The sequence below is a fragment of the Lates calcarifer genome, linkage group LG23, assembly GCF_001640805.2.
Source record: "Lates calcarifer isolate ASB-BC8 linkage group LG23, TLL_Latcal_v3, whole genome shotgun sequence".
Lineage (NCBI taxonomy): Eukaryota > Metazoa > Chordata > Actinopteri > Centropomidae > Lates > Lates calcarifer.
The window spans coordinates 16,256,067-16,283,573 of record NC_066855.1 but is presented as its reverse complement, the minus strand read 5'-3'; the positions used below and the strand labels follow the sequence as shown (position 1 = coordinate 16,283,573).

Sequence of the window (27,507 nt, the reverse complement as noted above, 5' to 3'; positions counted from 1 at the left end):
GGCTGCAGTGTGTTCTGTTCTTATAATGTATATTATCTTAACCCACTGCAACACAGCCATTTAGCCTCAAAATACCAATCACCAACCTCTGACACAGACCAGACAAAAACACTCTTTAAAGGCTAATGTATTAAATTGCATTATTCTAGTGTCTTTACCTCCATGTCCACCCCTGTAGTTTCAGTGTAGACACACTAGGTTTTGTTTTATACACATTTGGCATGTGCCCCTAAACAGGATGTGGTGTTGTATTATATTTAGGTGATGATTTAACAATCATGTGGAGAAGAGCTCCTTCAAGTGGCCACATGCTGTACTTTCACAACAGTTGCTGTTGTGGTTGACGATCTACTTCCTGTGAAAAGTGACATTAGAGACAGGCAGTTTCGACTTGACTCAGTTCTCTCTCCTTGTAACTTCTAATAGACATAGGAAGCATACTGAGTCATTCTAAGCACTTATTATTATCTTATTTTGGCTATTTGGAATGGGGGTTTCTGCTGTGTATATTAAATGAATATGACTCTTCTACCTCAAAGAATATAATTTTATATGTTCTTCTCAGTCATTCCATTTATCAAAATTCGGGAAAACCAGGAGGGACAATAAGGCGTACAAATATATATTAAGTACATGAATTTATTGACTTTGTATCAGATTATCTGTCATTACTTCCTGAGTATAAATAATAACTTTGTAATATAATTAATCAGTTAACATCATAGCAGCAGGAAATTGGTGGATGGATTTACTAATTAAAAAAAAAAAAAAAGATTTTAAGTTGATTTTTTAATGCCATTGTTAAGCTTCCTAGCTATGGTGGCTAGCAGTAGCAACAATGATAATGACATACAAAAATGATACCTAATGTTAGGTAAAATAAAGTGAATTTGATCTTTTTAAAACCTAATGCTTTTTAAGACTTTACAAAAGAAAATTAAATGGCAACAATTTTAATCATCAATTAGTTGTCTTTATTAAGTAACAATACCAAAAATGCACCCCTATCAGCTTCTTAAATATGTATATTTACTAGTTTCTCTACTTTTTATAAGAGTTAAATCAGCATATTTGCTGATCAGAAAACAAAAGCATGTTCACTCAGGCTTCAGGGAATAATTCTTTAACATTTTTTACTACTTCCTGACATTTTATTCAGTTGATTAAATCAGTCATTGGATGTATTGATAATGAAAATAAAACTTGGTTGCAGCCTTAAATTAATTTACCCAATGTTTTCTGTGTGTTTGTTACTGGACACAGAAAACATTCAATATAATATAATAAAATCTAAGACTGTTGAGGCATTTAAAAGAGAATTTTAACTAAAAATCCCTGACAGTCATTTTACATCAGTGTCACAAATTTGTGATTAATCAAATTATGTAGGCCTGAATATGTGTAGTAAACCTAGGGGCTTTATGTAATCCAGCCTTGATTATATAATTAGGAAATATTGTTATATTCTGCTGGAAATATGATATAACAAAATAATTTTACTTCATACTGTCCCAACAGGTTTTCTGTTTCTCCTTAATACTTCAGATAGTATGATGGTTGAACAGGTATTAAATTATATTCTGTGAGGTGCTGATGAGGTCTTTAAAAGTCTTGAATTTAACCTGCAGAGCCCCTGTAAATAGCAGCAGCAGTATTTCCAGTTTAACCAGCAGCAGCACCTTTATCACAGCCTGTCCCTGACAAGTGCGGGGCTGACATTGCGCTGTGTTTTGGAAGACAATGCCCTCCTGTGGTATCTTCTTTTGAGCTTTTATGCAGTTTCTTATCTGCCCTTTACTCTAGTGGTGAGTATGAGAAATGTCTCCCGCCTACCAGCGAGCAACACACACACACACACACACACACACACACACACACACACACACACACACACACAGCACTTCTATGTTTGTCAGACTCAAATCCGAGGGAGCGGAGCTAGCCGCCATTTTCTAAGCGTCTCTCCCTAAAACGAGAGAAAAAGCCCCGCGACAAATTGCCATCTGGATTACCTTTCGCTTATTGAGAATCGGAATTTTTGGTAAAGGATTACCGCGAAATCGCCTACAATTGAAGTATTTTGGAGTAGAAAGGACCGTTTCACGGCCTTGCCTTATCTTCGCTCGTAGCGGCGAGGCGAGCTAGCTGGCGAGCGAGCGAGCAAGGTGTAGATCGTTGATTCGCCCATTGCCTGAATCCGGAACGAACCCGAGCGGCTCTGTGAAACCGGGCCTCTTTTCGGCGATCTGGCAGCATTTTTGGATTAATTAATGGCAGAGTGATCGAATCGAACCGCCCTTTTTTGTGTTAGTACCCTTGGTTTTTTCCACTAAAACTGCAGGGGATTGTTGCCGAAATTCCCTCGGATAGTGCAACCTCGTCACGTGGTAGGTTCCTCCTTTTTCTTTGTTAGCGAGCTAGCTAGACTGGCAAGGGTCTACTCCCCAACTTCTCCGCTTTAGACATATCTGCATTAACGATACCCTTCTTTTTTCTCTACCCCACCAGCCCTTTGTGCTCAGGTAAAGCAAAGGACAGTCACTAGATTTACAACAACAGCCTGCCTCATATTTATTTCCGTAGACTAATTGCAATGCACACCATGTCTCCGCTCTGCAATAGCGTTGTTTAAAATAAGTTGTGATCCATAATGAGTGAAGCTGTCATGTTACTGTGGTCAAATTATTAACGTTTCACATATTACAGCACCTGGATTTGACTCTCACGTTAGTGCTTGTATTATGGTAGCTTTTTACGTACAATACATAAAATATCTCTGGGCGTTATTGACTTAAAACTATGAGGTAGGTGAGCGTATGTTACGTAGCCAGGGACTAAAATGTTTACTTGCCCTAACGAGTTTTGCTTAGAGCCAGCGACTTTCGCATTAATAAGAATTAAAAATCGTTAAGTCGCGATACTGAAAGGAAAGCTACAAAATGAGGCATAATGTGAGGAGGGCAGGCAGCGTTTCACTGCAGTTGGCTTTACGAGACCCGCACACTAGCTTTGCGAGCAGGTTGTGTTTCTTGCATCAGCAGCTTTTACTCAGCTAACGTTAGCCAGCAGCTAGAAGCGCATTAATTTGCACGCAGTGGTGTATAAAGTGACAGGGTTTAACGAGATATTTATCTTTGGGCAGTTCGGTTCATGTCGTGATCGGCTGCTTTTTTTCTCGCACAGTCCAGTGATACCCACTGGTCTAATATGTCTTTCTATTTGTGAGAATTCAAGATTGTGAATAACGTAATTACACTTGAACGCACCCTGGACAGAAGCGCCAGTCTTGTTATATTTACAAATGGCTTTTTTGTAAACATGAGGAAGACATTTTGGTGATTACGTTATGGTTGGCTAACGTTGGATGTGGACATTTTTGTCGCATCTCCGGCTAGGCAGTTTGCACATACACAGTATTAAAAATATGCATGTGAATTATAGTTGTGTATATACCAATTAGTTAGATATTTAAATTCCCAAAGGGTAGCGTGAACACGTTCGGTGTGTTTAGAGCGGAATGGGCGGTTTTAAGTAGATGTATTGCATTGCATAATCTGCTTCGGAAATACCAACATGGCGTAGTGCGCGCTGACTAGAAACTGCGGTGAAATACTGAGCCCCCATTCATCTGACCCTGCAGACGATACGCGGAGATGGAGCTCGCTTTTATCTGTTGTGTTATTTGAAGAGATCCTTTTTATGTTTTTTAACTTCAGTGTGGATACGGAGACAAAGCGGTGCGAACAGTATGTTCACCACTTCACCGTAATCTCGTCATTGTCGCTCTTTTCCATATTTAAATTGATGATTTTCCCGTCAATGATATTTGGGATGTTGGGAAGATTTAATGTGTTCAGCTGAAATTGACACAGGAACCTAGTCAGGATGACATCATGTGCTTTGGACTAATGCTGGGGCCTAAATCCACCTACTTACACTGCCTGTGTGGAGGAACCCTGCTGCACACTGATTTACCAGGGCACATGTAGGGCAGTGGGGTTTGGACAATTTGCATTGGCTTTTCCTGTTTCTTGCCTCATCAGAAATAATTTTCAAAGCTTATTCTTTTTAAAAGAGAAGGGCCTTGTTGAGTAAATGACAATGAAGGCTTGTTCACACATGCATGGGTGTAGTGGGAATTATTTATTGGCTTGGGATTTTAGCTCAGATGTCCATGTATATTGTTAGCTCCCCCAAGGTCAGTGCATGTCATTAATTTTTTGGTATTTATGTAAATATTTCAAGAGGATCCTGTGTGGACAAATGCATTACTGTGATTATAGTGAATCAGATTACATTTTCAGATTTTTTGTGAGAGCTAAGTGAGCGGTTAGAGAGATAAAGAGCGCACTCGATCATCTGAGATGTTCCTTTCATCCACCTGAAGTGTCCTTCCCCGGTTCCTTTTGTAGGATCATTTTTAGCAACACTCGCAGCCGGCAGGTCAGCAAAATGTCAATGAGTCACCCGTTCATTTGATTAGGCCTTTAACTAGATTAGTTTGTAGACATTCACTCGGTTTGTGTTTGAGTCAGTATCTCAGACTTGTTATTAAGCAGTGGTATTAGTGCATTTTCTTTGTTTGTTTGCTGCCAGATGTTTGAGAAATGGTACTTTTATTTTTGGATGGTGGTTAGTAATTTTCCACTCTTTCTGTAGACTTACAGAACCTGTAATGCAAAGTGTATGTTTTATTGTCTATAGTAACAGCCAGCTTTCATGTCACTCTCCACTTAGGAAATAATATTCATTTTGGAGAAAGATAATTATTTTGTTTTACTGCTTTCAAAGCTTGTTTTAGTCCACCTTCCTTTGACACCGAACTCTAGTATTTTATTTCTAGATACATTTTTAGACTGTGAAGTTTACTGTTGTTCCTTATTTGATTGTGTTTTGAATAATTCTGAGCGTACTCATACAAATTAAACTTAACCAGAGCTGCTGGTTTCTCTTTTAAATCCATATGTAAACATGTTCTAGGTATAGTTTGTATATCTTTGTTGCCATCTTGTGGTTTTGGGTCCATTACTGTGCAAGGTTGTGAATGTTGCCTGTGAAGTGTTGATAGAAATTCCTCTCCACCCAACATCCTCTCACACCAACTAGTATCAGAATTTGATGTGGTAAGGTTTTAATATATGCTTGAATTTAGACTAATGTGTTTAACTTTATTTTTTGTCTTATTCCCTCCCTTATGTCTATCCAGGCTGTCCTCAGGTGGGGCAGTAAGCGGGTGGTGTGGAGCAGGCCGCGGTGCCCGTCCCTCTGCACTGCATGGCTGCGATGGCGCCCGCTCTCACCGACGCCCCAGCCGAAGCTCACCACATCCGCTTCAAACTGGCTGCCCCATCCTCAAGTCTCTCACCGGCCAGTGCAGAGAACAACGGTAACGCCAGCAACATCCTCATCCATAGCAGCGGCCCAGCTAAGTGCAAGGCCGCCCCCGAAGAGTGCCCTCTTGACTTTTGTGGCAGCGACCAGGAACAACAGCAGCAGCAGCCCCAAGCCGACTCTGTGGCCCAGGCCTCGGCCCTGGGCAAGCTCCAGCCACTGGTGGCTTCTTACCTATGCTCTGATGTGACACCTGTCCCTTCAACTAAGGAGTCAATCAAGCTGCAAGGAGTCCTCATCAAACAATCTGTGTTGAAAAGCCACAGAATACTGCCCAGTTCCCTGCTTAACGGTGGAGGAGACTTCCTGCTGAGGAAGAGGCAGGCGATTGAACTCTCTGGCAGCCAGCTCAAAAGCTTCATGAGTGGCAGCACCAACGGAGGTGGCCAGCCCATGGCACCTGTTAACGGCCTGGCCAAAAAGCTGGCCTCTATGTCCGGCTCTGGCTGTGTAGTGGCAGTGAATGGTGACAAACCTTCTGCCACTACAGACTCTCAGTCTCAGAACCTGCCCTTGGACTCTGAGACCTTGACAGCTACTTTATCTGGGCATATCCCGGTGAAAGGAACCCTTAAACAGAAGCATTCCTCTGGGGTTTCTCAAAATACAGATGGAAAAATTGAACCACCAGTGCTTCAGTCTGCTGCACTTTCCCCCTTTACCCACGACAACCCTAACCCCACTGAACAAGTGAATTTGGAGGAGACAGATTCACGCACGCCTACCAGTCAGCCACAGGGCTCTGATAGGGAGAAACCAGGCAGCAGCCAGCAGGGCTCCCCGTCTTGCACACCTGCACCACAGCTTCCTCTGCCCTGTAGTTCTTCCTCGGACAGCCTTGATGCTCATGTCAAGGAACGCACCCTCCTCAACAGCAACCGCCAAGCCGAGATTGAAAGCCGGCTTCGGCGCCTGCGCAAACGTCTTCAGGTGGTACAGGCCAAGCAGGTGGAGCGGCACATTCAGCAGCAGCTGGGAGGCTTCTTGGACTCGGCTCTCAACCGGCTACTGGCTGGTAACCGCAAATCGGAGACAGCGGCCCCCACAACCACATGGAGGACTGGGCGCCACTCTTCGTCAAATAACAGAGACGGCCTCAGTCGCTTCTTGAAAAGTGGCTCCATGCCGTTGGAACTGGAGAGGCTGTATCTGAGCGGATCGGCCAACCTTCATTCAGCAGAAAGCGCCTTTGACTCAGATGTAACAGAAAGTAGCTCGGGAGGGGACTCTGACCTGGAGGAGGAGGAGTTGGCCAGAGTGGACATTGAGCAGCGGCATGTCAAAATGTAAGTACACATAAAGCTTATGTAGGGTTGTATATATATCTCTGGTTCTGCAGCACTGGATAAATCACTGCCAAAGCTGCAGTTCAATTTTGAAAGCAGCATTTATGTGAAAAATGTTTCATTTTAACTCTCTGCAGTAGGATTCATTTATATTTTGTTACACTCGCCTCATACTCAAGTGACTCTCATTACTCTCACATTTCCATGGTACTTGGAACTATTCATCTGTCCTGTGAATGTCCCTGTATTTCTAGGTCCTGCAATATGCTACTTAGGCCTAGCAGGTGCTAATGACAATTATAACTACCTCAATAATGGCTGGGTCAAACTCCAGGGGAGGGGTAGAGATTTGTTTGCCTGAGAGAGCACAGTTATAGTCGTGGGGCGGTATCATCCTGTGGAGAACATTTGGGCTCGTCGATTGGACTGAATGTTTAAAAAAAAAAAAAAAAAAAAAAAAAAAAAGCAGCACTCTCTCGTCACACGGCGGTGCTTCCTCCTGAGAGGGCTGAGGCTGAAACTGAACGTTCTGTTTATCTGCAGAGCGATCAAGTGAGCGCCCACGGAGCCAGTGAATGTTTTGATTTAAACTGAAACCAAGAAGAGACACAGAGTTTGGAGGGGGGGGTGACGTGAGGTGATGGTGGTTTTGCAGAAGGTGTGGGATGTCAGGTTTACCTCAGCAGGCGCTTGCAAATGTATTCCATGGGAAGTTCACATCAGAGTACACATTTCTGTCATTAGTGTTTGGAAGGAGGCAAAAAAACACAGGAGGTGGGTCAGCAGCGTTAATGGACTTACTGACCTGTGTAGGATTGGGTAGATTATTAACAAAGTAGCTAAGAACAGGGATTTTTATTATCCATTACTGTGTTGACTTTAGACCTTTGACCTAAATATCTTCATAACCTAACAGGAAGCTTGTGTGTTGTTGCATGGATTCAGAAGCAGTGGAAAATGGTTGCACTGTAATGTATTCATACTTTGTCCTGTCCAGTCTAAGGTCAAAGGAGGTATTACAGCAGTTTATCATGTCATTTTCAAGGAGAACGGACAGTGAGCTGCATTTATGTGGCCTGACAATGTAGGAAGGAGTAGAGATACTGATAAGTGATAAAGAGTAGTTTATGTAAACAGCGGTTGTAGACAAAGAATTCTTTTGGGCTGGTAAATTCCCATTCTGCTTATTGCTTCCTTAAATTCAACAATTTTTTTGAATATTGTGTACTTTGTATTTAGGTGACTGCAGACTGTAATATAAAAGAGATATAAGTAGAGTGAATGTTGTAATGAGGAAGTAAACCAGCGAAGGAATCTCATTATGGAAAAGAAATCTAGGCCTGACAGCTGGGCAGTATGCTGTACCATAACTACAGGTATATGTAGTCTGTCTGTCTTATATACATTTTATTCTGTAGTCATTAAATTACACATGGAGATAAAAACACCTTTCAGGTGATCACATTACTTTCTTTACTGTAAGAAATGACTTGAAGTTTGCTGTTTGGTACGTAAAAAAAATAATCAGAACATCAAACACAAAATTGCATCCACATCAATTATTATTAAAGATAAGAACCATTTCTTTAATATTTGGCTATTTAATGTATTTTATTTTATTTTTATTGCAATGAAAGCGAAAGAGAAACATAGCTAGAGGGGTTTTGAAAAAGTTGTAGGTGCTTTCCACACTATACACATGGTATACTTTTAATGCTGTATAGTATATTTAATGATGTCTATATGTTTTTAGTAGTGAAAGAATATATATATATATATATATATATGTCAGACAATGGAAAATAAGGTTAAAGGCTGCATTAATTATAGGCTATCAAGGTGTTCATGATTGGGGGATTGATTTATTGTTCAGTGAAAGATTTTACCCTTTTTCGTAGCTCTACCTCAGCACAGTGAGTATGTTGTACATTATAATGCTGTGCATTTTTTACACACAAGTGATTGTGTTTCCACTCTTGTCCATATTTCTCCTCTAGTTAAAGTAAATGCCTCTGGTTGTTTGCTGAGACCAATCACATGACCTACATTTAGTCAATTTTTTTAGAAAGCATCAGAAAGACTTATTCAGACTTTACAGTAGGAGTGAGTGAGTTCAGCGGTAACATGACTCTTACATAGCTCATTACAGTCACTGCTATGTTTTTTCCCTCCTCTTCTTAACCAAGCAGCCTCTAACATCTTTAACCAACCAAGTGAAAGTTCCCTGTAGCAAAATAATTTCCTTCATCTGCTTCAATCTGAGCTGCAGTTATTCTTTGTTAAAGTAAACAAGTAAATGATGTGTCTTCTTCCTGCTTTACCATGAAACCTTTCTGAAGGCCGACCAGTATGTGCCCTCATACAGCCTTAGTCATGGTTGTTAACAACTGCAGACTCGTCAGCATGTATAAACAGGCCTCCATGAATGTATAAATGTTTCTTGGTGCTTTTTTTGACAGTGGATCAGTATTACAAGCAAATCCATGGTTCAGTTCATACCGGTGTTTTTTAAATGTTCCCACTCTGTTGGGGGATCTGCAATCTCAGGCTTATTATTTATCTTGAGCTAATTAAACTAGTCTACCTTTTACTTAACTATGGTTGTATGACATGTGCAGTTAGAAGACTTTAACTTTAAAGAGAGTAATAGCTCCACAGGATGCACATGCAGTGGTAGCAGCGGGCTGGGGTTGGGGGGTATATCGTGGTACCTTCTTCCTGTATCGCGACATGATTTTGCGGATGTTTGTTTTGCAGTTTTGTTGTCGGTTTTAGAATCTTTACACCACAACAAAAGACAAAAAGTTTCTTTTGTGTACCCCATGCAGAGAAAATTCCTTGTTTCTTCCGTTTGACCAGGTGTACTTGAGTACATGTGTATTGTTGGCTTCTGCTTGTGTGTATAGCAAATTGTTCTGCTGCACAAAAGTCAGTCAGTAAGCTTTGAATTCTTTTCATAATGCATCTAGTTGTCCAGAAAACTATAATCTTGATGCTGATGCTCATACATATGGAGAAGTCACTCATAAAAAAAGTTGAGTTAAACAAAAAAAATAAAAATAAGCTGGATCTGAAAGCACTTGACAGCTAGCTCAGTCATGTTTTAAAGGCCAAGAGGGTGTTGTTGGCCTGTATTCCCCTCTCTCTCTACACAATGCAGCGAAATTATGCAATTTGAGCACAACAAGAAAGCCAAGTAACTTTGCTCAGATATTCTCAAATAAGCTACATTTGAGAGTTTTTGTGTTGCTGTTAGTGAGCGTTTGCCAAGTGGTAGCGGCACATGTAAGCTTAATAACTCTGTACTATATTGATAGTGAACACTGCCCTGGAAATGTAAAAAAATCTGCCCATCTGTATGTAAGCAGCTGTCTAATGCACATTGTATAATTGTCCATCCCACAGCGAGTTGAAAACTGGTTCTCAGCTCCCCAACCCCGCAGAGGAGAAGCCTTACCTCATTGTGAATATGTTATTCTTCCAGGAAGTAGGGTGTGTGTGTATATACAACCATAATGTCACATTTTCACAACTGACATTTTGTCTCAGTTACCAATTAATGGCTTACAGCTCTACACCAGTCAACACTACAGACAATGTAATGTCTTCTTCAAGGCAGCAGCACCTCAATTATTTAACGTCAGCCGAGTTGACAGCAGTGTGGAAAATAACCTATTTGGGCTGCTTGTTTGGATGCAGCGCGTCGCTTACAACTAATCCTGTCATCCCTGTCTATACTGTAGACGTGGTTTCCCGTATCTTAGAGGATTGGGGACTGGCCAACATCTGTTGCTGTGCTTATGCTGCAGGGCCTTTTCTGCTCGTCTGTCTCTGTGTGAATGTGACGTCCATAGCGGCCTCCACCAGGGTGTGGGTGCTGCTAGCTTCAGAAATGAATGTTAATGTCAATCTACTGGCTGCAGAATGACTTAAACAGTAAATGCATTAGAGCTTAGACAGGCATGGGAAGTCTGTTATTTAGGCACGTTACATGGAGCACGGCTTGTTCTTGTGTTCAGTAGAGAGTGGGCACCGTTTCTTGTTTCTGAGGCAACAATAATGCTCATCAGGAAATCTCAGATCTTACATAATGGCTCAAAGACAGAACAATGAAAATGTCTGAAATTTTGTTGTCTGAACCAAAACTGGAATGTGCCCAGGTTTTTGCAGGCAGGATGATAAAACTACACATACTGCATTTGCACATGTTGCTTGTATGATCTTTATGCAGTAAGCACAGTTAAAATGTCTGTCTGCCTGCTACTTGTGAATCAGGGTAACTAGGTTGGCTGAGACTACAGCGTGCCTTTCATGCTTATGGCTCAGCATTACTCTGCAGTCTGAGTAGCTTAGCTATGTTCCCCCCCTCCTTTTTCATTGCTCCTGTGTGTGTATCTATATGTGAGCGTCTGTATAGGTTTCTGTCCTGTTTGACACATCTGGATGTGTTTAGCTCAGGCCCGAGTTCCTCAACACGAACCCACAGGCGTTACATAACCCCCCTCTTTTATGTAATGACTGCTGCAGCTCTCTCCGGCTGAATTTGCCCTCTCTAGTTTTTCCTGCCCCACACCCTGTCGGCCTGCCTCTGCCTCTCTCCCTCTCTCTTTCTCTCTTTCTCGCAGTCCCGGCTCCTGAGCAGTTTCTTCCTGTAAAAGATGAGCTTAACCAGCTGTCCTGTGAAAACTCTGGCTAGCCAGCCAGTCCTGGCATATCAGAATAACCCTTAAAAAATAAGGCTGTTTTCAGCCTCCAGAGTGTTTCCGTTGTTGGAATAATTTTCTACTCTTTTTAATGGGGTTGAAAATCCCTGACTCTAGAGAACAAAAAATAAATTGAATGACAGCTGCTGCTTTGATTTCCCTTGTTCGTGTTACTGAGTATGAATGATGATGAATGACTGGTTCTTGAAGCGTAATTGCAAGGTGCTTTTTATTTCATTTGACAAAGAAAAGCGAAATGTCTGCAGGCCTTTGTATTGCTTTACCTTTAGTCATAACCTCTGGTAGATTTTGTTCAAGAAGCTCATATTTCGGAATATGAACATGGGATAATTATTGTCACCAGTGCCCATAAAATCCAGGATAGCTTCCTTGTGTGAGAATCTGTTAGTTCTAATGCTGTAGCTACATTTTCCTTAAAGGTATATGTAGCTGCACAGTGCACTTTTTACTCTAAATTAGGCTTCAATTAAAACTGTAATCCAGTTTAGATGAGATGTGTTGAATAGAAAGATATTTCTGCACACAGAAGATGTCGGCTGGATCACAGCTTTGCTTGATAAAATCCTGTTGTTTGGATGGTCTGCAGAGAAGGTTTGGAGGGTGTAGCATTGAACCATTGTGGAAGGAAGCTTTTTGAGAGCTAGAGACCACTATCCTGTCTTCATTGGCTGAGCATGAGTGAAAAAAATATACAGACATTCAAATCCATGTTTTCAATCAGTGGCAGCACTTGAAGAATCGTGGCACATCTGCAAAACCTTGCTGAAACAAGGAACTCAATTTAAGTGAGGGTTAAAGCATTAGATGAAAGCGGCACTTTGGACTTGAACTCCAAAACCGTGTGATATTTTTGTGAGCATAAGTGTTGCAGATAACAGCTGAGCACAGGTGACGTTCGCATCCAGAGGTGAGTGGAAAGCATGTGATGGACATGAGGTGGATGGCTGCGTATTTTGTGCTATTTAGAGGCAGCTCAGCTCACTGCGCCTCAGCTATTCCTTAATGTTTTGCGCATCTTGTTTTGGACCTTCACGTGTGTTGTAAATGTTACATATTTCCACGTAGGATCTCCCATTAATAAAAGTTGATATGATTCCTTGGGAGGATGGTCTGCTCCTGTTTAATAGCTGTGGAAGTCCTGTATTCTGTTAAAAGAGAAAACATAATAGTGCAGTCAGATTCGGCTTATAATAAAAATTCCCTTGTAATGGAGCATGGGATAAAATATAATGGGTGTATCAGAACACTTGTATGTAAACTCAACTCATGATGGAAAAAATGGGCAGAGCAGGTTAATGTCTTGGGCATTAAATAAGTGTGCAGCATGCTGCTTCTTTCAAGTGTCAAACAAATAGAAAGTTAATCTCCTTCCACTGGCCAATTGTGTGTCTGTACAGAGAGAGGAAGTGCACCCCCCTGCCAGTTTTAACAAACACTCTCTTTAGAGTAGAGGAAAGGAGGAGGAGACAATTGAGTTGTTGATATAAATATGAGTTTGTGCTTTCTTCACAGTGACTGAACATGTCAGGGGCTGGGAAAACATTCACAAGAATATGTGTCCTCTGTGTTCATAGTAATTTTCCAGCATCAGGTGTAGATGTATTGATTGGCTGCATGGCTCTCAGCCCCCCGGGGGGGGGGGGGGGGGGTCTGTTCATTTTTGAGTGGTCATGTTGGTTTTGGAAGGGTCAGTATGGTATAGAGGTGCCGAGCAAACCGTGCAACATATGCGCCACATCCAGAGAAGCACCACAATGGAGAATGTGCTGACGGCCAGAAAACGGCGGCTGTAGTGATTGCTGCTGGTGCTTTGTGTGTGGTGGGAGTAGGAGGTGGTGGTGGTGGGGAATATGTCCTGGTTAAAGGGGGTGGTGGTTGAGATTCTAGTATGGGGTAGGGGGAATGTCTCAATACAGCTAGCTGACTCCTCCTCCTCTTCCTCCTCCATTACTCTGATGATTAAGGTCACTGGACGCGTAACGGCCTCTGTGTATTTTTAATTCTGTAAACTACAGTTTTAGCTCTTCCTGCTTCCTGTCAGCTCTCATCCGTTGGACCCAGAGAACTGCTGAATATATATTAACTCCAGATCAGTCCTTTATGGTACAACCATACAAGGATCCACTGAGCCATATTCTGTTGTTATCAGGTCTCAGTGTCCCCTTTTGTGTGAGGCCTTTTAAGCTGAGATGCTCCAGTGTTTTGACTCTGCTGCAGCGTGTGAATCTCCTTGAGATCATTTTCCACTTCACCCTCGGGGACATTCCACCTGGCCTATCCTCCCTTTTGGTAGATCAGTTGTCCACCCACTGCTCAGTGAATCATTGCACACACAGGCTAATTTGTGCAGTAGATGATTTTGGGACACACTTTGAACCACCGGCGTTGTTATTGAGATGCGTCTCCACGGGGGACTCTGGCATGCAGATGAATTGCCAGTGCATTGATCTGATGCACCAGCCATGGGGCGTGTTCAGGAGTGTTGCAGTGTGTAAGAAACTGGTACATGTTTGTTTATCTGAGCAGAGCAATTGAGTCAGTACAACAGCGAAAAGGAAGTGTTATTAGCAGTAAACACTGCAGCTGAATTTGCAGCAGTGTCCTTGATACTGTATTGCAGTGGAGAAGCCATAGATGGGTAAACGTTGCAGCTGAAAGGCAAGAATCATGACATTTTTCATTGCACTGATTGGTGGCTGATGTCTGCGTCAAAAGCAACAATAAGTCTCCTTCCGCTCGGCTCCACAATAAGACAGGATTCCTGGTTGGATTATTGGTTATCCCAGTGTCTGCTGCACTGTTCCCTGACCCAGCCCCACCCCCCTCCTTCAGTGCCCTGTGGCTTGTAGATTGCTTTTAAAGCCCGTCTGTTCCTTTCCAGGCTGCCAGAGCTTCCCAGTCCCTTGTTGTGTTGTCCCTCTTTTTTTTTTTTTTTTTTTCCAACTCCCCATTTCCTTTCCTTCCCATCTCCTCTCCTCCCTCTCTCAGTGCTCCAGCCCTCTCCTCTACTTCCTCCATCCATGGTGGAGCTCTAGAAAATTGAAAACAGAGACGGGTGTGGGGAGGAGAAAGCACATAGGCAGTGCAAGGTCTATCTTTGTCTGCCATCTGAGTCATTATTTTCATTGTTCAAACCACGGTCACTGCGGGCCCCTATTTTGATGAAACAGCGCCCTCTGTGGTCGCTGCCACTTGGTGCAAGAGCAGACATTTTCCTCTCATGTCTGCCTTTGAAATGCCCATTCTGTGTGTCATACTGGTAAAATGGAGTACTCTGCTCTCAGCTGGCATTCATCCTGTCGTTGAATAAGGAAGTGAAATGGAAATCCCCTTTTTTACATTTATCCCACACTTTCAATGCACACCTGATCATATTGTTTTTTTGATCAGAAAGCTTTTAAGGGGTGCTTGCAGTCGCTGGGAGCTTTGTATAATGCTGATTCACTGACCTCTGCAGTCTGATAGAGGAAATGCTTAGAGGCTCAGTTCATAATGTGCTCTAAATAATCAGTTTCATTGTTTTCAGTGTCTTATATTTGATGGGATGTGTCATAACAAACCAGACACTCACCATATTTGACTGTAAACTACTTGATAATTATATTTTGTGGTGGCTGCAGCTTTTACAATTTTTTTATTATTGTTTTAATCTGCTGATGGTGATGAAGTGTGGTCTATGAAATGTCAGGAAAATGTGAACAAAATTCTCAGAGTCCAAGGTGGCATCTTAAAATGTTTTATAACAGATATTCAGGTGTCAATGATATAAAATAGACAAAAGCACATTTAAAGCTATTTTTGGCAATATTGGCTTCACAAATAACTTTATTGAAAAACAGCTTCAGCTCTGTTCATAATATATAAATCATCAGGCATTTTGTTGCACCTTTAGGTCCATAATCTCATACTCACATCCTCTTTGACCCCCCCCCCCCAGATGGAAGCGGGCAGAGAGCCGCTACACGGTGGAGAGAGCTGCTATCATCAGCCACTGGAACTGGCTCCAGGCCCACATCTCGGACTTGGAGTACCGCATCCGACAGCAAACCGACATCTACAGACAGATCCGCGCCAGCAAGGTCAGTCGTCACGTTCGAGTTAGTCGCATTTGTTAGATACTGTGTGTCGGGTAAGGGTTAGGTTTAGGTCGGAGAAAGGCTGCTGGTTCACTACACACTGTCTCTGCACTCGTGTCATTTAACTCGGTGGCTTCCTTGTGTTTGTCTTTGGGGTGGAAGTTTAACTCTCAGGTCTTGATTTCACAGGGCTCAGTAGAGCTGGGAGGTGTTGCCCCCAGCGCAGTGCCTGCTCCTGGGGCAGAAGTGAAAGCAGAGCCTGTCAGTACTCAGGTAAGCAGAGTGGAGGTGTGTTTTCCTGTACAGTTGGCCATATGCTGTCTATTAGGGCTTAGAATATAAACAGAATTAATTTCCAGTGCCTCACAGCTGATACAGCTGTTGTGAATCATCAACAGTTTAAAGTTGTTCTTAATTCTAGCCCTTTTTACACAGAGATAGCACTATATTGGCGTTAAGAAGACCCTTGATTACACCGCCTTGCTTTACAATAGCTAGTGTAATGCTGCTTAGTGAGTCATTTTGTATCACAACATTCCTGCCTTGAACAGGCCGTGTAAAAGGGTCTTCTGGCTCTCATATGCAGCAACTCTTCATGAGTGTTCGGCATTTTGTGCTTGATCCTAGCAACAGGATCCCCAGAGTTTTTTGTGATTATTGAGGAAAGAAATGACAATTTGCTCGTCTTTTTTTATTTCGTGATACACTGTAGTTATGAGTAAAAATTGCAAAAGCTTGCAGTTCAGCTGCAATTTAGGTGACATTTCTTGCAGCAAAGGCTCAGCAAAAACAGCACTAGATTAAACACTGTCATAGAGGACTGCCTGTATATTAATGATTATAACAAAAGAGATTGCAGAAATACATTTTCAGTCTGTAAATATATCAAGTTAAATGTAAATGTTTGATTAAACCACCCTTTATTCTGCACTATGTAAATGTTCGTTTGCAGCTTCATTCATAGGTACCTGATAATCAGTGAGACATTCTACTTGTTTGTTCTTGAAAATCAAAGCATCAGATGGAAATGAAATGTTACATGTTCACAGGAAATTATTTCTTTTTATCTGTCCCCTCAGGTCTGAGTGAATCAGACAAAAGACCTTTAGTGCAGTAAAGCTCCCTCAACATCCATATCTGAATAATTGCCAAATAATTTATCACAGGATGAGCCCATCTCTCTGGATTTGTTGAAATTGTTTATACAAATGTTTGTTAAACCAGCACAGCTGCAGATGTGGCCTCTAATCCTGGTGGTTTACATATAGACTACTGCATGTTGATGAGTCCGTTTTCACTTTGTTACTGTTAAATTATGTTATTTTGTGTCTTTGCTGAGGCATATTTCTTTTTAAAACAAAAACGATCTGCTTTAAACGATGAATTGCTGGATAAATATTGCAGGAAAATGTTTGGAACAAGTGAAATGAGACCTCCAAATTATGAGGGCAAGACTTAAGTTTGATTGAAATTATGAGTGTTTGTGTAAAAAAACTGAAGTAGGAGATAAAAATTGTGCATGGTTAGGACCGTGCACACCAAGTTTATAAGCTTTGGGAGTGCCCGTCCCTTCTCACAAATCCAGACTGAATAATTCAAGGCCACAGCACCAGGATGCTTCAGTTTGTCTGTTATGTAGTTTCCTTAAATATCCCACCTTCGCTAAGTGCTGCTGGTCTGGCCTGTGTTTGTGTTTCCCCTGTGCCAGTTAACATGAGGTGTAGTCTCACTTGGCTTCGTCTTATCTGTCAATGCAGGATGTCGGCTCAGAACGGCTAGAGCACACAGGCCCCGCCCACGTCACCAACGCAGATGCCGCCCCCTGGAAAGGTCAAAACGGACAGCCAGTCAACGGTGTCCTCAGCAGGTACAGCTGATAATGATTTCCTCATTTTAAGTTCCCAGAAGGGAAAGCTGCTTTCTGAGAAACACGAGAGGGGGAGTTCTTGATAATAATGGATTTTGATGGATTTGTAATTATGAGATGCTGATGTTACTCAGAGCTGCAACAATTAGCCGATTGACATGGACATAATTAGTTTTGGTTGTTTTTCAAGCCGAAATAATCCATCTTTACTAGTTCACCTTTCTCAAATGTAAAGATTTAACGATCATGTAAGATAGTCAACTGATTGTCTCTGTGTTGAAGACTGTTGGTTGAATAAAAGAAGCGATTTTATAAGGCTGTTGGGATTATAATGGGCATTTTCAGACAAAATGATTGATCAAGAAAGTATTTGGGAGATAACAATCCTTAGTTTTAGTTCATTAGTAGTTCATTTTTCTTCTCTATATCATAAGAATCCAGGAAAAAAAAGTCAGAAAATGAAGATCTAAAATTCCTAACCTGTTTTTCAAAAGGTGTTTTCATGGGAAATCTAAAAACCATAACCCCCTCGAACTAATGACTAATAATAGGATGTTGTACTGTAGTCTCAAAAATTTGAATTGATTTATGTTAAGCTCAGCCAATCCACTGTGGACATTAATAGGTTAAACTGACAATAAGTTAATATTAATATGAGCCATTTTTCAAGCTTGTTTCAGGTTCTCCAGTGTGAGAACTTAGTTTTTTCTGTTTTATTATTCTGTTGTTTATCATTGTAAACTAAATGTTTTGGGGGTTTTGGACCGGTGGTAAGACAAAACAAGACTTTTAAAGACATCACCAACTCTGGGAAAACATGATGGCCATTTTTAATGAATTTCCGACACTAGTGACAAAACCAATCAATTAATCAAGAAAAAAAACTTGCTGATTAATGGATAGTGAAAGTAGTCATCAGTTGTATCCTTATTTTCCATCAAATATCCTGATCTTAATTCACTGCTCAACCAGATGCCTGCAAAAATAACCAGTGTTTATTTTACCCTCAATTTCTAACTCATGTCACTAAGTTATGTTACTTATGAACAGTGTGTTTGTGTTACTAATATTGTCAATTAACTTGAGTGTTATTTGAATCAAAATGTGTTGTTATGTTTTCACATGTAACCTCATTTGCTCTGTCGGTTGTTGTTGTGACAGGATGGCAGAAAGTGGTGACACCAAGCACCAGCAGCCATTGGCCTACGACAGCACGTGTGTGGCTGCAAGGACACGACCACTAGTCGGCTGTCGACGACGGCGGCTCATTCAGCCCAACACTGTGCCCAACCTTAATGGCAAGGTGAGCTTGACCATCTGGGCTTGTGCCTGCAGTGATTTCATCTTAATAGAACGGAATCGGTATGAAAATGCTGTGAATATGTGGAATACTTGGCTGCACATTTAAGAGCAGTGAAGTGGACTTCAGTTCTTTGACAACATTGTGTGTGCTCTTAAGCTGCACTCGCCGATTAATTCCCTGGTTTGTAACCTAATAGCTGAGTAAACAAGAGATGGCTGACTTATTTATGAAAAAGTAGGGCATCTTCCTCCGGAGTCACACAACAAAGAAGAAGAGTAATCACCCTTGTGACGACTCACAAGTTTCAGTTGAGGAAAACAGAAACATGGGCTGATTGTTCATGCCCCCCCAACATCATAGCGACCCGGAGTTCTGTGGGACATTTCATGTGAGGCCTTGAAAATCAGAAATGTCTTACTGTATGTGTAGTTATTTAATTTTTTCGGCCGGCTATTTACTGTTAAAGGTATAATATGCAAGATTTGTCAGTTGATGTTAGTAAAATAAAACATTATGTTCTGATTGTTTCATGGTGGAAATGTTCTAAGGCACAAATAAGCACGCCCACACCTACGCACAACCCTGCAGGAACATGCCACACCTGAATGAATGCAGCCCCAAGCTCTGCCCCACCCTTGGTCAAACAAACACAAACCTGTAGCTCGTTGTACATCCATGACACTGACAGAGATGGAGAGAGCAGTGTAAGCCCAGAAATGTCCCATCCAATTCAGCCATTAGCTATACCACTTATCCTTAGAGAATTGAAGTCGCCAGTCTCACAGGGCTGATGTATAGAGACAAACAACCATTCACGCCTATGGGCGATTTAGCATCACCAGTTAACCAAACCAGTATGTGTTTAGACAGTCAGAGGAAGCCAGAGTACCTGGAGGAAACCCTGGCCTAACCAGGATTCAAACCCAAAAACAGTGCTAATAAGACATAAGAAAGCACAGACAGAGGTTGGGGTCTCTCTTCTAGTGGGTCATAAGTGGTGATTGATAAAGAGTATCTGTGTATGAGTCTAGACGTTGTTATACCTTTTTGATTTATAGTGTTAGGACAAAGCTGAAGCTGCATTTCCTGTATTTTTGCAGTTATTGTTGTTTATGGCTTCTAAAGTCTCCTGCTCTTCAGTACTAAGTACAACTTATATTAGAACCATGTGAAAATTACAGGTATATTGTCACAGTGATGTTAGGAGGGAAATGTTGACTCACCTCTCTCTTGTGGTGCATTAAATTGTAGAAATTTATTCTACAAATTAACATGAATTTGACAGTTGTTTTAATGTAGGAGTAGAGGTCTTCACAGCTGAATTTTACGTGGTCTACAAACCTTTTTGTCTTGTCCACCCGCAGGCCCAGAGAAGCAGCTGTATTCAGTGTAACTGCAGGGTTAACCCCAGCTGTGTGATGTGTGGTGGCTGGCCCACCCCCAGAGAAGACCCCCAGTATGAGCTGCCCACCCTGGAGCGCCTGTCAAGACTGGATCTTGGCGTCCACCCCATCCTCTCCTTTCCTGACGGTCAGTACTCAAGGCTCTCTCTCACTCAAAGACGAATTCAAGTTTACACTGACATTTCCTGCTTTGCATCCAGAGGGGAAGACAAACAGGGAGTGGCCAAAGAGAGAGAATTCACTCCAGGAAGTTCTTAGAAGTAGAGTAGATGACTGGAAATGTTGTGTGTGTGTGTGTCAGGGGTTGTAATTCAGTGCAACAGTTAATGACAGTGACAGTGGTGTCCTTTTTGCTTTTACCTTGGAGTCTTCAGAATATTGTCAAGTGTTACCCAGGGTTCCCATAGATCAAGATATTTTTGTGATTATTAAGGAGTTTGTCATGTTTTGTCCTAAATTCAGAGCACACATCTCTGAGGACTGATACATAATTAAAGTTGTATTTACAACCACAGGACGACAGTGGATTTGGCATAAGCTCATAGATTGCCTTTGGCTTGCCACTGTGAATAGTTAATGTTGCTGAAGACAGTAAATGTGAAGTATCCAGCTTTACATACACTGCACACTTGTAAGACTTCCCTCACTGTGTTTATTTCTTCCTCAGACGTTTGTATAGGCCTACGTCTGCAGCAGGTGATGAAGAGCCAGTGGCAGAACAAGTCACTGGAGAGAAGCAAACCACTGAAGAAGCTCTCCCTCAAACACAAGCTTTCCTCGTCCAAAGAGAAGCACAAGTTCACCAACTCACTCATGGCAGTCAGTAAGTACAAATGTGACTGAGTCAAAGGCCTCTGAGGGAAGAGGCTTTAACCCGTTTAACTAACTCATGCCTACACAGTGATGCTATGACGCTGTCTGAAGTTATATTGATAAATAGAAGTTTTCAATTTAGAGTCCTCTTCCATATTAAAGAGATTAAGACCAAGTAATCACACAAATGGAGATAAAATATTCCTGTGAAATGAGCCAATGTATTTGTAAACCTGTGCTCATTACTATGTTTTTCACAGAGGTTATTGCAGGTCCTTTGTATTTAATTCCAGCTGTTTTTATTTCATAACACCATTTTTTCCCTGTAACCATTTTATTTCATAACACCACGGAGCAGAGACAGCTACAGTGCTTTTGCAACCACATGCAGAGCTACAGTAGATTTCATTGTTACTTCTATTATTAGTGGTGAAACATACACACTTTTCATAACCAATGTGTCAAATGTTATGAATCTGTGGGCTTGCAGACACCCTGATATTTAAATTTTAAACCCTCTACTCCATGAAAAAACGCCATCTAATGGTAAAACTTGAATGGTTCCTGGTGTTGCAGGACTGGGCCACTATAAAAACCGCGCTGAGAAGCCGAGGACCATGGACGGTGGTGTGAGCAGCGGCAGCGGCAGCAGTGGTGCTGTGCTAAACACAGCCAGGCTCGAGGGCCAGGCCGTGTGCAAGACTGAGCGGCTGCAGGCCCTCTCCACCCCCTTAGGGCCCTTCGACAAAAACTACAGCCGCAAGAGATTAAGAGAGCCCTCGCTGGATAGAGCTGACAGTGAGTCTTTAATGAATGAAGCCCAGAGTTGTATATCTGCACTAGAAAGGCATTCATCCTAAGGTCTGTTTAATGTGATGACTGAAGGTTCCAGACACTTTTCCTTCAGTGTAGATGTGCTGTTAAATTAAGTGATGAGTTTCTTGTGGCTTAAGAAAACCGAGCAGTCGTCTAAATCCATCTGTCTCCTCTCCTCCAGCCTCCCCTAAACTGTTCTTGGACTCGAGCAGCCCTTGCCCAACTGTAGCCAACATGCACTCGTCCCTTCACAGCCCCCTGACGCGCCAGCTGTCCACATCCTCAGAGAACTCCACACCACTGGGGCCCGGCAGCCAGAGCGTCCCGAGCACACCTGTAAGGAAACGCTGGACTGCATTTCAACTCTGTTGGGCTTGATAGAGAAGTGGGGCTAAACTAGGGCTGCCACCTGGTTGTTAGTGATTCAGATGGTCAGTTGACGAGCTTCCAGTTTCACAGGATAACAGCATGGCACGTTACAAAGTTATACAAACCCAGCCCTGTTTTTAAATGCCTCGATGCTCTGAGTTCTGGTGCTGAATGCTTATGAGATCAGACAAACCAGACCAGATTTTAGCCTCCATCACCTCCATCAGGCAGGAGAGGCAGTGTGATAGGATATTATTAATGAACTACAATTAAGATGCACAATTTCTATTTCTTTCACTGTACAAATCTCGTGACAGATAATGAGGAAGTTAAAGGCTCTAAAACATCAGGCGTCCAGACACTGTTCAGATTAAGAATTTACTTGTGGTGGTGGATGGTGCAGTGTGTGTGTGTGTGTGTGTGTGTACAGAGACTCATGCAGTTTAGAAGGAAAACTTGGGTTATTTCTTGTAGCTGCAATTTACAGATGTCCCCTGAACACCTCCCATGCAGGCTATGTCTATACACTACTCAGTTACTGCAGCTCACTCCGCTCAAACGTGTGTGTCCAAAAATTAGTTTGAAAAGAGCGAAACGAGATTCTAATGTACGATTTACTGAAGCTGAAACCATGTGATTTTATCTACCTGCTGCCCAAGAAGGACCTGTGTCTGTGAAACACTGATAATGTGAGTGGGTGGGCAAGAAAAGAAACGAAAACTGAAACTGAATTTTCTTGTTTTTTCTGTGATTACTGAGGCATAAAAAGTGGTAGGAAAGAAAAACACTGAATCAGAGAAACTGAAAAGTTAACATCAGGCCAGCTGCTGCAGCTCTACTAACCACATGAATACAAGAATCATCTGAGAAAGAGCAAAGGTGTTGATATTTAAATGATGCCTGTTGATGTCTTTACAGGAGTGGAGTATTTACTACTATCTGTTAGAAATCCCCCACAGTTAGACACAACATGTTACAACATAATGCAGGTGATCTGGACAAAAATACACTTAGATAAGAAATTATCCTTATTAGTGTGTTAAACTCCACTGCGTCCGTTTCATCTAAATCCTATAATTCTCCAAAAATACAAAATGTGTTTTGGTGTGAACTCATCATGTGACTTAAACTTAGCATCCAACTCTTCCTGTAATGAAAACAGCTACTGTGAAACTCAGTCAGGGAAGTGTTGATTCAGTCCTGAGGGCAGTTTATGAGGTTGTGCTGCTGCTGTTTTCAGATTGCTCTACAGGTGTGTCAGTGTTTGCTGTCGCCTGTTTTCTGTGTGTCATCCTCACGTTGTTCCTCTGACCTCCAGCAGCAGCCCATCAAGAGGAGGCGAGGCGAGAGCTCCTTTGACATCAACAACATAGTGATCCCCATGTCTGTGGCTGCCACCACCAGAGTGGAGAAGCTGCAGTACAAAGAGATTCTCACACCCAGGTAATAAAAACACCTGTGGCCTGACACAGGAGCTGAGTTAAACCGACTGTTGGTTTCCTGCACTCACGTTAATTCATCTTTTTGCACAGTTGGCGAGTAGTGGACATTTTCTCCCAGCCCATAACTGAAGAGGAGGATGAACGGGAGGTCAGTGTTTGAAACTAAACTTCACCTGTCAGCTGTAAACTAAACTAAACTAAACTCACTAATAAACTAAAACAGAATATATCCCCTGCACTTCAGATATTTAAAGTGACACCTGGTGGTTAAATTTCTAACTCCATGGATGCAGTTTAATAACCTTTCAGACTGAAGTAGGGCAACAAGCAATGATTTTAACAAAGGATTAAATGCAGATTCTCTTGGTTAGTCTATAAAATGGCAGATGGTTTTTCCATCACATTTTCCAAGTCCAAGTCCAAGTTGACATATTCATAATCTTGTCTGATCAGATTTTGATCTTTAAATGTAGTTTTACAGAGATCTGATGTGTTTTTTTCTAGCCTACCATAATAATGGTAGTTACAATATGTTTTTATGTGTGAATAGTAAAACCTTTGGTTCCTCCCATCTGTTTTCTGCTGTGTATCCAGCTCCAGGTGATGCTTATTCAGGGTTTTCCAGACAGTTCTAAGACACTGTACTGGCCCTAATATGACATTTGCCCCCTAAAACTTAAGAAAAACTTCTGGTTTCTTATATTTCACTTGTTCTATCATTACAGATATTATTTTTGAACAGAGTGAGTACCAGTGTAACCACGGCCTTTTGTGTAGCCACAGCTTTGCAGTTTAAGGGTCGTTTGTAGCCATATTATGTTGCTGGGCCAGGTTCTAGGCATGAAAAGACAGTGAAGCATCAAATTGTGTAAATTCTTTCTTTGTGGTTTTACAAATTAACAAAGAGGAACAACCACATTTTTGGTATTTTTAGTCAAAGTACCAAAGTGATCAATTATCAAAAATGTGGGCATTATTTTTTTGTCAGTTGATTAATAGACACAGTATTGAACAGCAGTTTGTAGAGTGACAGGGTCCTGATGGTGTTTTGTGTCTGCAGGTGGAGGACCTGACAGATGCAGCCTTCATCCAGCTCCATCAGCCGTATGAGGATCAGGAGCGAGCCCGCTGGACTTGGATGGCCTTGGCTCCGGCTAAGAGGAGAGGCAGCAGGTCACTACCACACAACCATTAACACGCCTGATAAGCTAGTATTTCATAACAGACTGCCAATGTGTCTAAACGTGTCGTCCTCTCACCGTCGATCACCTCGTCCCTCAGGTCGTACAAATCCGTCGATGGACGGACCACGCCGCTGCTGTGCGGGACCAACCCTCCCACCCCTCAGCCCGCGTCCCCGGACCCGGGCCACTGCCCCATGCTGCACGACTACAGCCACGTGCCATCGCCCATGAGCCCGGCCAGCCCCGACACCGCCTCCAACCCCCATACGCCCTGCTCCAGGGACTCCCATCGGCTGCTGTCCAGCGAGGACACGAGGTGCTCGACACCGGACTTCACCTTTGAAGAACGGGTACGTACCGTGATTGCCTTAATTCTTCACATTATTGATTAGGTGGTACTGGACCACAGAATAGATCTGTTTTTCTTTGAATGAGAAAGAACTACTCAGCTTTCAAATCACCATGGAAACATCTGAGATTAGGTGTGATTATATTAGTCTGTTAACCGTTGGCTTACCTCACTCCCACATGAAGACGCTCTGTTACTTAAGGAGGCTTCATACCTCCATTAAAGGCAATAAAAATACATTTTACTTGGCTTGAATTAAAGCAGTAGAGGCTGAGTTACTGTGCCTTTTAATCGCTAAGCTCTGGATCCCATGAAGCAACAAATAGCTAATTTTCATTAGCATCACATCATCAAATCTTAAGGCTGAGCAGAAATCCCTACGGCTAGTGCATCCATCTATAATCTGTATCACTTATCTGTTTGGGGGGGGGGGGGCTGGAACTTATCCCAGCTGTCATCGGGCCAGAGACACCCTGTACGGATCACCAGTCCCTCATGTTAGTAAAAGTACCACAGTTTGAGAACGGATATTCCATCAGCTCCTGTGTTCTGTGCAGTAAAATCACAGTTTAATGTCCATGGTGGTGACTCCAGAGTTGACCTTTAAATTGTTACCCATCTCCAGGCGTACAATAACATAAACTCTTCTGTTTTCAGACGGTAGCACCGTGGGAGCGTCGTAGCTTCCCCTTGCCAGAAGACCCAGCCCCGGAGCCCGAGGCCGAGAGCGACCACCACATCAGGCCCAGAATGCGCAGCATCTCAGGTTGCCGAGCAACAGCCTACGGACGTCTGGATTCGGACGACATGGATCTGCCTTGTGATGACGAGAGCGCCCCCAAACACAAGGCTTCCACCCACCGATGAATGACTGACTGAGGCTGAGGTCGCCCGGCCCCTCTCCTCCTCCTCTCCCCCCCTTGAAACGCACCCCACCCCTCCCCCTCCTCTCTGGCATTAACAAGCAGAACCTCAAAGCAGAATAAGATATTAAATGGGTTCCTGTTGTTTGATATTCAAACATCAGTCTAATACTTTTCACAGTTTTTAGTGAACATTATGGAGATAGAAGCCTTTCCCTACACTTGTTTTTGTCACAGGAAAAAAGGATAAATGTAAAAAAAAAAAAAAAAAAAAAAAAAAAAGTATAAAACTACACGTTACAAAAAAGATTTCTGTAGTAGGCTAAACAATGTACATGGGGGCTTAGTGGTGTTTCATATGTCGCGTGTACACTTGTAGCGCACTATGTAGCGGACTCCTCAAAATATGGCCAAAGGGTGTTTTCTATTGACTAGTTTGCTTGTAATTCCCATGTACATTTTTAGTGGAGTGACAAATAACAAAACAAGAAAAAATACCCCCCCCCACCCCACCATCATCCAAATAAACAGGTACATTTGAGATGTGGCCCCTCCCCTCTCCTTTCTTCTCCCCCTAGAGGTCGCCTGAAATCACCAGAGCACTTCTCCAACTGCCAAGTCTAGTTTTGTTGGTTTGCTTTTTCTTTGTTTGTTTTTCATTCCTGACATGTTTTATTTGTATTTGTTCCGTCTGTTCCAGAGTAACAACACATTCTTTGTGTGTTTTCTTCTTTTTTAGTTAAATCATTCCTTTACCGTCTTTTTTTTTTGTGTGTGTTTGGAGAGTGTCCAGCTCCCATCTCACCCTCCTCAGTCTCTCTCTTTTTTTTTTTAAAAACTCTGTTCTGTATCAGAGGGTTGACGGTATATAACAGGACTGGGGCGTTTCTTTTTCAAGCACTTGCCCCTTACGGAAAAGTGCTGCTGCATGCTGAGAAACATGCTAACGTTAGTCTTATCACAACAGCACACGGTAAAGATTTCCACTTATTAAAAAAAAAAAGGAATAAATCACGGGGATAATTCGCACCATCTGCTAATCTTTTTTTCTCCTCAATTGTTGCTGTATTACAACAAGTCAAATTGTGGCAAAATATAGACGTAACACAATTACCCCCCCCTCCGCTCCCACCTCCCTTTTTTTCTGGTTCAGTTTTCAAATGTAGCAGCTCTCAGCTAGAATCTCTCCCCACCCTGACCCCTTCCCTTCCTGAGCTCAGGTTCTTCAATTTAAGGGAATATTTTCTGCTGTTTTAAATAATTTCTCTATCAAATTGATCAGATCCAAACTGTCATTGCAAGGATTTTGTTTTTACCACCCTGCAAATGTCCACATAACCACCACACTCTCACCCTCTCCCCTCCCCTTCTCCTCCCCTCCTGCCCCGACCCTAATTGCTATGCAAAAAAAAAAAAAAAAAAATCTATGGTTGTTTTCATTTTACACCTTTTTATGCCACAGCCATTCAATCACTGTTGTTTTTTTTTCTTTTGTAGTTAAGCAAGATGTCGATGTACCTGTTCGATTGTTGCAGCAGTTAACCTAATCAAAAAGCAGAATTGTTTTTTCTTTTTTGTAAATAGTACCATTAAAACATTTATGTTTAACTTGGTGCAGTTG

General features: G+C 42.2%; 1 protein-coding gene across 2 annotated transcripts; it reads left to right on the top strand.

Annotated features, from left to right (window-relative positions):
* The first annotated feature begins 1,877 nt into the window (after nucleotides 1-1,877).
* Nucleotides 1,878-27,499, top strand: kansl1a (KAT8 regulatory NSL complex subunit 1a). Of its 2 annotated transcripts, none has more exons than XM_051066342.1 (15): nucleotides 1,878-2,387; nucleotides 5,207-6,677; nucleotides 15,339-15,480; nucleotides 15,667-15,750; nucleotides 17,235-17,344; nucleotides 18,506-18,647; nucleotides 20,012-20,177; nucleotides 20,718-20,873; nucleotides 21,440-21,661; nucleotides 21,861-22,015; nucleotides 23,370-23,491; nucleotides 23,581-23,638; nucleotides 24,551-24,663; nucleotides 24,772-25,024; nucleotides 25,681-27,499. In XM_051066342.1, the coding sequence occupies exons 2-15, from the start codon at nucleotides 5,275-5,277 to the stop codon at nucleotides 25,888-25,890; spliced, it is 3,336 nt and encodes a 1,111-aa protein (XP_050922299.1). In that variant the 5' UTR covers nucleotides 1,878-2,387; nucleotides 5,207-5,274; the 3' UTR covers nucleotides 25,891-27,499. The 2 variants fall into 2 exon arrangements, with proteins under 2 accessions (XP_050922299.1, XP_018544901.1); XM_018689385.2 differs by having other exon boundaries at nucleotides 1,879-2,387; nucleotides 23,367-23,491.
* The last annotated feature ends 8 nt before the right edge of the window (nucleotides 27,500-27,507 follow it).